At 46.2% G+C, this 10,460-nt stretch overlaps 1 protein-coding gene across 1 annotated transcript; it reads left to right on the top strand.

Annotated features, from left to right (window-relative positions):
• Positions 1 to 4,141: 4,141 nt before the first annotated feature.
• GADD45GIP1 (GADD45G interacting protein 1) lies at positions 4,142 to 9,410 on the top strand. The gene is made up of 2 exons (XM_063119127.1): positions 4,142 to 4,494; positions 8,669 to 9,410. The coding sequence occupies exons 1-2, from the start codon at positions 4,172 to 4,174 to the stop codon at positions 9,030 to 9,032; spliced, it is 687 nt and encodes a 228-aa protein (XP_062975197.1). The 5' UTR covers positions 4,142 to 4,171; the 3' UTR covers positions 9,033 to 9,410.
• Positions 9,411 to 10,460: the final 1,050 nt, after the last annotated feature.

The following is a 10,460-nucleotide window of genomic DNA, read 5'->3' as shown; positions in this document are numbered from 1 at the left end:
CTATCTCTCCTCTCTCATCTCACATTATTGCCCCGCTCGTGCTCTTCGCTCCTCTGATGCCATGTTTCTCGCCTGCCCAAGGGTCTCTACTTCCCTTGCTCGGCTTCATCCATTTTCTTCTGCTGCCCCTTACGCCTGGAACGCTCTTCCAGAACATCTGAGATCCACAAGTTCAATCGCAGCTTTTAAAGCTCAGCTAAAAACTTTTCTTTTTCCTAAAGCTTTTAAAACCTGATGCTGTTTGGACTTTATACTGTTAGTTTTACCCTACCCTGTGCCTGTTTACCCTACCCAGTGCCTGTTTGCATTCTCTTCCCCTCCTTATAGCTTTACTATGATTTTAATAGAATGTAAGCCTATGCGGCAGGGTCCTGCTATTTACTGTTTTACTCTGTACAGCACCATGTACATAGATGGTGCTATATAAATAAATAAATAAATAAATAAATAATAATAATAATAATAATAATAATAATAATAATAATAATAATGTCCTCATCATGAGCACTGAAGAAAAAATAGAAGACACCCCATGTACTCAGCTGCTAGGTAGGTTTTCCATTCTATTTTTTTCCTGATGGGGCTCCTGTGCTTTTAACAGTCTGTAATCGGCAGAAATTCAAAAAGTGAAGCTTTCCAAATTGCTGCAACTCCATTCCAAGAATTACTGAAAGATTACTTTCTGGATTTCTACCTGTCCCGATTGAAATCTCACAGCTGTACTTTGAACACTCAAAAGCATCATATAACATCTTACTGTTTATTTTTCCTACGGTTTCTGGATGCAAGCTTTCCTTAACCATTTCTAGTCATTACTGCTGATTCCTATTTCCAGCATAGTTTTCCTAGTTCCACCGCCCAACTTTGACTATTATTGTCTTTTTATTGCCCATTTTCGTCTTCACTTCCCGTTTCTATGGTACCCTCGTCAAACTGTTTTGTCTTCCATTCACCATCGCTTGGCAGACTCTCCTCACAATGATGTATAATCCTAAAATGGAGGCATCCGCTGTTATTGCCATGGGGACCAAACATAGATGTAAGGAAATATTGAACTGTTTAATCCCCATATTGCAGGGTGGGGATAGAAGAAAGGGGAACTGAGCTTCAGCAATTTTTGATGATGCAATGGAGATTGCAATCCTATACACACTCACCATTGGTGGGACTAACTCCTGAGTAAACATATAGGGTTGCCCTGGTAGTCTACTGCTAACATCCTCATTCTGCAGAGCAGGGATGGAGATTACCACCACGCTGTATTATAATCTACACATTTCAAACGAGGGCTGGCAGGGTGAACACACAGTGATTTACAGCAACCCTCAAATAAAAGCTTCAAGTATTATCATATCTTTGCACCTTTTTTGGTGAAATAGAGTGGAGGCTGAAATCCATATGGGGTTTCAGCCAGAACTCTAAAGGAACTATCAAAGGTGCTGATAGCAACCACCATCATCCTCCAAAAATAGATTCAGCACCTTGGATAGCCCCTTTAGAGGCCTGGCTGATACCAGAATGGACTCACAGCCCCACCGAAATATAGCACCACAGGATAGATCTACACGAATGCTTTATAGCAGTATTGAAGTGCACTGATAACTGTTGGGGCACAATCCACATTCCATATTCCGCTTTCATAGTGTTATTTCCTGCTTTGACACAAGAAGATGTAGGTCTGGCCACAGACCCAGGTCTCCATGGTGTTTGCATTACGTACTGTGCACGCGTGGTGTTATCAAGATGGGGACAGGTAATAAAGCGATTACATAATAGGATATATTATCCGGATATTTCGAGCGAAATAATTTGGTTAACAAGTCCTCAAGAATCAACTGAAATTATCACACGGTCGTGTTGAAATCAGACAGTACAGCAAAAGGCACACAAAAATAGTGTGTCTGCTCTGAATGAATGCTTAGAGGCAGTAATGGGCTGGATGAGGAAGAATAAACCAAAGCTGAATTCAGACAAGACAGAGGTGCTTGCTGTCAAAGGTCGCAACCTGGGTTTGAAGGTGTGTCAACCAGTTGTGGATGGGGTTACACTCTCCTCCTGCGTTTGCGGCTTGGGGGTGCTCCTGGATCCGTCGCTCCAAATGACAGCCCAGACAGATGTGACGGCCAGAAGTGCCTACTATCAGCTTCGGCTGATACGCCAGCTGCGCCCCTTCCTAGAGTCGGAAGACCTAAAGACAGTTGTGCACGTGCTGGTAACCTCAAGGCTTGACTTCTGCAATGCGCTGTACATAGTGCTACCACTGTACCTAGTTCGGAAACTTAAACTAGTTCAAAATAGGGCAGCCAGGTTGGTCACTCATCTAGGGGTGAGCATATTACCCCAACATTAAAATCACTCCACTGGCTGCCAATTAGTTTCCAGGTGAAGTATAAAGTGTTGGTTATCACCTTTAAAAGACCCGCGCAGAGTGGTAAGCGGCAGTTTCTGCAGCTGAAACTCTCCCCACGGCCTGAGTTCGATTCCAGCGGAAGCTGGTTCTCAGGCAGCCGGCTCAGGTCGACTCAGCCTTCAATCCTTCCGAGGTCGGTAAAATACGTACCCAGCTAGCTGGGGGAAAGGTAATAACGGCCGGGGAAGGCAACGGCAAACCACCCCGCTATAAGGCCTGCCAAGAAAATGTCAGCGAAGAGTCAGCACTCAAGTGCTTGCACGAGAGGTTCCTTTCCTTCCTTTCTAATTATCTTTAAAGCCCTACATGGTTTGGGTCCAGGCTACCTGCGGGATCGCCTTCTCCCGTACAATCTGCCCCGCACACTCAGGTCCTCTGGGAAGAATCTATTCCAGGCAGTCAAAACTAGGCTGACAGGTATTACTCAGAGGACCTTCTCTGCTGCTCCCAGACTGAGGAATAGCCTGCTGGAGGAGACTCATAAACTTAACAGTCTTTTAGCATTTAAGAAAGCTATAAAGACTGATCTCTTCCGGCAGGCCTACCCAGTGGAATTTTAGGGTGCTTTTAGGATGTTTTAACAATGTATACTATGTTTTTAATCAGTATTTTATGTATTTTATACTTACTGCTGTTCCCCGCCTCAATCAAAATGGAGAGGTGGGTAAGAAATACAATTATTATCATTATTATTATTATTATTATTATTATCATTAAATACAGCTTTTTATACTATTATTATTATTATTATTATTATTTATTTATATAGCGCCATCAATGTACATGGTGCTGTACAGAGTAAAACAATAAAATAGCAAAACCCTGCCGCATAGGCTTACATTCTAATAAAATCATAATAAAACAATAAGGAGGGGAAGAGAATGCACCAAACAGGCACAGGGTAGAGTAAAACTAACAGTATAAAAGTCAGAGCAAAATCAAGTTTTAAAAGCTTTAGGAAAAAGAAAAGTTTTGAGCTGAGCTTTAAAAGCTGCAATTGAACTTGTAGTTCTCAAATGTTCTGGAAGAGCGTTCCAGGCGTAAGGGGCTTTTAACCTGTTGGTTGTTTTATTGTGGTTTTAATTTTTGTGAACTGCCCAGAGAGCTTCGGCTATTGGGCGGTATAAAAATGTAATAAATAAATAAATAAATAAATAAATAACACACATTGGGTTGCAGCAAAAGTAAATCCCATTAAATTGCCACCCCCACCCCAGCTCTCAAGCTGATTGAAGACGCACGTGTGCTTTTTCTTTTCTTTTTGTTTACTCGAATGGTGGAAAATATAATATAATATTTTATATTATGGTTTTATACTGTTGAATGGTTTTAATTTTTGTGAACCGCCCAGAGAGCTCCGGCTATTGGGCGGTATAGAAATGTAATTAATAAATAAATAAATAAATAAATAAATAAATAAATAAGAGAGCTTCGGCTATGGGTCGGTATATAAATTTAACAAATTAAATAAATAAATAAATAAAATGAAAATCCCAAATCGAACTCAAAAGTCACTCGTGCGTGCATCACTCTAAACTTTCTATCTCTACGATGAAACTTCCTCACCATCTCTGGGCGACCCCCCTTGCGCGATGACGTACGAGCCCAAAATGGAGGCGCCCGTTACTATAGCAGCAGCGAGGCCGTGACTCCAAAATGGCGGCGTTCATGCCGCCCGATTCAAGATGGCACCGCCCATAGGGGAGGAGCCTGACTCCAAGATGGCGGCTTTTATAGCGCTGGGGGGCGCCTGTTTCCAAGATGGCGGCTCGTGGAAGTCGGCTGGCGCTTGCGGGGGTCCGGTTTTATAACGCGCGGCCGCTGCGGCGGCAGCTTGGCGGGGTATACCTGCCGGACCCTGCCGACCCTCAAACGCCGGCCTTCCAGTTGACGGCGGCCTACAAGGCCAAGTTGTTCGGGCGTTATGGCGCGGCCTCTGGCGTCGATCCGGCCCACCTCTGGCCCACGCCGGAGCGACTCCAAGAGATGGAAGCTGAGGAAAGGACCTGGCACCCGCCGCTGAGGGAAATGGAGGCGGCGCTTGAGGAAAAGGAGCAGGCGGCCGAAGCGAAGAAGCGCCAGAGGTGAGAGAGGCGAGGCTGGGGCCCCGGAAAGTATTGCTTTTTGGGGGGTGGGGTGGGGGGGTGGGGGGCGTCTAGCTGGCCCTCTTTTACGAGGGGCGGCTTCTATTAGAACAGCCTTTCTCAACCTGGGGCGCTCCAGATGTGTTGGACTACAACTCCCAGAATGCCCCAGCCAGGGGCATTCTGGGAGTTGTAGTCCAACACATCTGGAGCGCCCCAGGTTGAGAAAGGCTGTATTAGAGGTCTTCCTGGTAAAAAAAACAATAACCCTGCGCCGGTTTCTTTGGGGGGGGGGAGAAGTCATTTCCCCGCGTTTAATGGGATTTGCTTCAAAGGATGCGTCGAGCATGGCTGGAGTTATCCTGAACGAGCAAATGCGCTTCGAATTCAACTGCAAATGCGCTTCGAATTCAACTGCAAATGCGCTTCGAATTCAACGGCAAATGCGCTTCGAATTCAACGGCAAATGCGCTTCGAATTCAACGGCAAATGCGCTTCGAATTCAACTGCAAATGCGCTTCGAATTCAACGGCAAATGCGCTTCGAATTCAACGGCAAATGCGCTTCGAATTCAACGGCAAATGCGCTTCGAATTCAACGGCAAATGCGCTTCGAATTCAACGGCAAATGCGCTTCGAATTCAACTGCAAATGCGCTTCGAATTCAACTGCAATTCTTCGACCCGTGCTTCGTGTGTGTGTGTAAACAACACGTCGGGCTACTGCAGAGAAGAGAGACAACAGCAGTGTGTAACGGGGCAGGGAGGGTGTGTGTGTGTGTGTGTGTGTGTGTGTGTGAGTGTGAGCATTTCAGGCAGGGAGATAGAGATGTTAGAAATACACGTGTCCCTGTTTTCACGTGTGAATGTGTTGGGGCGTATGAGGCAGGAGGCATTTGAACAGAGGCAACCAGAAGAATAGATCAAGGTACCAAATTTGGTGTAGGAGGAGACACCCAAATTAAATCTGAATGCATTGTGTGTATATATGTGTGTGTGTGTGTGTGTTTTATTGATTTTCAAGTAAGGAAAAGGAAAGGAACCTCCCGTGCAAGCACTGAGTCATTGCTGACTCTTGGAGGGACGCCGGCTTTCGTTGACGTTTTCTTGGCAGGCCTTATAGCGGGGTGGTTTGCCGTTGCCTTCCCCGGCCATTATTACCTTTCCCCAGCGGGGTGGTTTGCCGTTGCCTTCCCCGGCCATTATTACCTTTCCCCAGCGGGGTGGTTTGCCATTGTCTTCCCCGGCCATTATTACCTTCCCCCAGCGGGGTGGTTTGCCATTGCCTTCCCTGGCTGTTATTTCCTTTCCCCCAGAGTTAACTGGGTACTCATTTTACCGACCTCGGGAGGATGGAAGGCTGAGTCGACCCGAGCCAGCTGCCTGAGAACCAGCTTCCGCTGGGATCGAACTCAGGCCATGGGGAGAGTTTCAGCTGCAGAAACTGCTGCTTTAAAGGAAAACACTCAACAACAATATAAATGTTCCCGCAGCACTATTATAAAAAAGCATGGGTGTTCATTCCTTCAGTAAGCACTTGGTACAGAAAAAGATGCAGGTTAAGTTAGAACCTCTGACCAAAAGGATTCCTGAGTCATTGGGGGTCTAGGTTCACATTAATAAATGTGAAGAAGTCCAACCAGTTTTCCACAAATGTGTCTGATGTTATTTCTCCTCTTGCTAACCTGCTATGTTGTGTCAACTTATCATTTAAAGCTAGTTTCCAAATCTTATCAGACCAGCGTTCGATATATATATATATATATATATATATATATATATATATGTGTGTGTGTATATGGAATAAGGAAAAAATGGGAGGAGGAGATACCTGCAATCTCTAGATATTTGGAAACGTTTGTACAGTATTTTTGGATTTTATGTATTCAGAGTCCCCTCCTTTTAGGCGTTATAACCAGGGTCATTTCAATTAGTTTGGGAGCACACTAGTAGAGAGGTTGTGGGGGGAGGCATCCTGTCTGACATTGCAAGGGGCCTTGTGTCATACAATTCAGAAATGTGTGGCCCAAAGAAATGCAAACTTTGACAGGGCCCAGCAAAATGTCTCAGTGCTGCTTGCTACAGGTTTATAATCAGAGAGTAACCATGATGATCCCAGAGATGTGAGACAGAGGCAGAACATCGGTGTAGATCAGCTAGTGAACTTTGGAAATATTCAACACACTCTTTTGCCTTATGTTCTGAGGCTAACTTCACAGCTGTGGAATTGGAAAAAGATCCAAGAGAAAGGCAGGAGTGGAGTGAGCTGTGGAACTCTACCATGTTGGTAGCCGGTGCTAAAGTATCCAGGATAGTAAAGGCAAAGCAGATGGAAGAACTGCAGGAGACTCTTTCAATCAGGTGGCTAGACAGGAGAGCAGTGGATGAGAGTTGGTATTGTAATGCACATCAGGGGAGGGAATGAACAGTGCACACTAAAAATTGGCAGTAGATAGGAAGAGGAAGCACATGCATCCTTTTTATACAGTGCTTATTGCAGTAAAGTGCATTGATGATCACTAGCCAAAAAAAATAATCCTTTTAAAAAGGATTGCATTCATATACTGAGGATATTGTGACTCAGTGACTGCTACCCATGATAAGATGACAATCCAATGGGGAAGACACCAAAGGATCATCCAGCCCAACCTCTTAACTGCAAGTCAGCATCAGACCCTCACAGTCCAGACTTACTGCTAATGTAGCCCTCCAGCATTGTGGCCATACCTTATTTTCCATCCATGCCTCTCATCCTCTCAGGTAATGGTGTTCTCTATTCATAGGGAAATGTAGCCAAATGTCATTTCTCCAACTTGTCCTGTCATGCTGAGATAAGATTTTGGTCAAGGTTTGAGTCTCTAGCTCCAATGTTGGGAGGAAGGCCAGAAGTGGTTGGCAGCTGTGTGGCTTCTGGTAGGGCTGTGCTCCGCTTCTCCTCGGACCAGAGAAGCAGAAGCGGATCGGGGTGCTTCGCCTCCCCTTAAGGCGGAGGCGAAGAGGATCGGGGGAGCAGCAGAGTGGATTGAGGTGAAGGTGGATCCTTCGCCTCGATCCGGAGCTCCGCAAAAAAGGTAAGGGGGTTTACATGGCCCTGCCGCTGCCGCCCATGCGGCGACGGCGACAGAGCCAGGTAAGGGGGGGTCTTACCTGGTCCGTCGCAGCCCGTTGCTGGCTTCACTAGAACCCGTGGCTCAACCCAGAAGTGTAGGCCGCAAGCAGGGCCTACAGTTCCTGGTTGAGCCGCGGGCTCTAGTGAAGCTGGCAATGGGCCGGGACGGATGCAGGTAAGTGGGAGGAGGGAGGGGGCCTTACCTGGCGCCGCCCCCCGCCATTGTGGAGCTCCATTTCAGAGCCGAAGCTCCGCAGAGGAGCGGAGCGGACCCTAGGCAGATTGAGGCGGGATGGAGCGGGCCTAATGCGCAATTTGCGGATCGGGGGATCCATGCACAGCCCTAGCTTCTGGAATTCTTTGGCCATGCTGGACCAACCCACCCACCCCAAATCGTTTCAATTTCAGGGCAAGTATCAATGGTATTCCCCGTAGTAACCTATGGCTGCGAGAGCTGGACCATAAGAAAAGCTGAGCGAAGGAAGATAAATGCTTTTGAACTGTGGTGTTGGAGGAAAATTCTGAGAGTGCCTTGGACTGCAAGAAGATCAAACCAGTCCATACTCCAGGAAATAAAGCCAGACTGCTCACTTGAGGGAATGGTGTTAAAGGCAAAACTGAAGTACTTTGGCCACATAATGAGAAGACAGGATACCCTGGAGAAGAGGCTGATGCTAGGGAAAGTGGAAGGCAAAAGGAAGAGGGGCCGACCAAGGGCAAGAGGGATGGATGATATTCTGGAGGTGACAGACTTGACCTTGGGGGAGCTGGGGGTGGCGACAGCCAACAGAAAGCTCTGGCGTGGGCTGGTCCATGAAGTCACGAAGAGTCGGAAACGACCGAATGAATAAACAACAAACTTCTACTACAGTCTTATTTGTATGTTTTATTGATGGTGTTTTTATCACTGCTTTTAAATTTTATTTCACGTTTTGATTAAGGCGGGAATAAATTTAAAGTAAGTAAAAGTAGTATGTCTAGAAGCATCCAAAGGCTGCCTCTGTCTTGTTCCTCCCAGCTTTTCGGAGTCTAGAGGTGTTTGGCATTCATTGTTGCTCTCTTTGCAGAGAGGAGCTCATTGCTGCAAAAATGGCCAAGATGCCCCAGATGATTGCAGACTGGAAGCAGGAGAAGCAGCTGCGCAAGGCCAAGGAGCGTGAAGAAAAAGAACGGAGGGAGCGGCTACTAGCCGAGGCCCGTGAGCGCTTTGGCTACAACCTGGATCATCGCAGCACCCAGTTCCAAGAGATGGTGCAGGAGATGGAGAAGACTAGACGGAAGGAGCTGAAACTGCAGAAGAAGAAGCAGAGAGAAGAGACCTTGGCCAAAAAAGCAATGGAAAGAGCAGCAGCAGCAGCTGATGCTGCTGCCTCAGCCCTAGAAAAAGAGGGTGAGGCGGTTGCGACAGAAGTCTTGCACCCGGTCACATAGACTGTTGGTCATCGGTCTCTGAAATAAGTGCAGCCTCCAAGTTGTGACTCCACATAGTTCCTAAAGGCCCGGCGCATTTGTTGCAATTCTGATGATCTTTTAAGACCAGTTCCCAACTCTGCAAATAGGGATGTTATGGTCATAACAGAATATTCTGGGTTGTTTTTGACCAAATTGGATACTGAAAATGGATTTTGCGTACAAATGCCTTCCTTGGTCATGCCTCTGAATTCTTTACACTTTCTGCTAGTGAATACTGACGATGATGCTTCCAAACTTTGGCTTCTTTCTGTCCCAGTGTCCTCAGCTAGTTCTGTTCCCACTGACTAGCTGGATGAAGTGCTGCGTGCAGTTAAATAAACATATCTGGAATTTTAACCTTGTTTTTTTATGGTGTTTTTTTAAAAAAATAGCTGCTCTCAGTACATTATATTATTGGTGAACCATCTCAAGGAAAGGAAAGGAACCTCTCGTGCAAGCACTGAGTCATTACTGACTCTTGGAGGGACGCCAGCTTTCGTTGACGTTTTCTTGGCAGGCCTTATAGCGGGGTGGTTTGCCGTTGCCTTCCCCAGCCATTATTACCTTTCCCCCAGCTAACTGGGTACTCATTTTACCGACCTCGGGAGGATGGAAGGCTGAGTCAACCTGAGCCGGCTGCCTGAAACCAGCTTCCGCTAGGATCGAACTCAGGCCGTGAGGAGAGTTTCAGCTGCAGAAAGTGCTGCTTTACTGCTAAACCATCTCAAACAAACCCAGAAGAGCCCTGCCCAATGGGCTTACAACCTAGGACTTTAGTTGGATCCTTGCTTGGTGCATTTGATACGTTAACATTATTAAATTCAACTCAGAAAAGAATTTTGTGTCTCGAATACTTGCATAGGATCTTTGCAGCCATAGCTTCTCCATCATTGTGTAGCAGTGGGAAAAGCTTCCTCTTGACTATTCCTTCTGTGCAGCTATTAAAGGCAGAAGAATGCTGTTGGTTATTAAATCTGGCAATCCGAATTGTGAATGAAGGCAGACAGAACCAGGAAATCCTTCAAGTGGGCCAAAGGGATGAACCTGAAGTTTCTTTGCCTTTACCCTTCATTTAAGGTTTAATCAGTTTAAACTTCCCTACTTGTGTTGTGAGTGGGACTAGAGGACAGAGCTATGCCATTGGTAAGGGCTTCTGCCACTGAAGTTAGTAATGTGTGTGTTTTGAGTTTTGGCATATCTTCCAAAACTCAAAACTGAGCAGGGGATTGGACTCAGATGGCCTTGTAGGTCCCTTCCAACTCTGCTATTCTATGATTACCACTCCATTGTTCATCTTTATGCCAGCACTTTCCAGTCTCTAGGGCGATAGCAGGGAGGAGGGTTTGGGACTCTGGATTGAACACGTTTCTTGCGCCATAAAGCCAGCACAGCTCTCTCTATCACATA

The sequence above is a fragment of the Elgaria multicarinata genome, chromosome 3, assembly GCF_023053635.1.
Source record: "Elgaria multicarinata webbii isolate HBS135686 ecotype San Diego chromosome 3, rElgMul1.1.pri, whole genome shotgun sequence".
Taxonomy (NCBI): domain Eukaryota; kingdom Metazoa; phylum Chordata; class Lepidosauria; order Squamata; family Anguidae; genus Elgaria; species Elgaria multicarinata.
Note: the sequence above shows the minus strand (reverse complement) of the source record. Positions and strands in the feature narration are given on the sequence as shown.

What these genes read in the sequence shown, in the direction of transcription:
- GADD45GIP1 (XM_063119127.1), top strand. Translation starts at nt 4,172, where the DNA reads ATGGCGGCTCGTGGAAGTCGGCTGGCGCTTGCGGGGGTCCGGTTTTAT. An exon ending in GAAGCGAAGAAGCGCCAGAG is followed by an intron (nt 4,495 to 8,668) that starts GTGAGAGAGGCG and finishes CTCTCTTTGCAG; the next exon opens with AGAGGAGCTCATTGCTGCAA.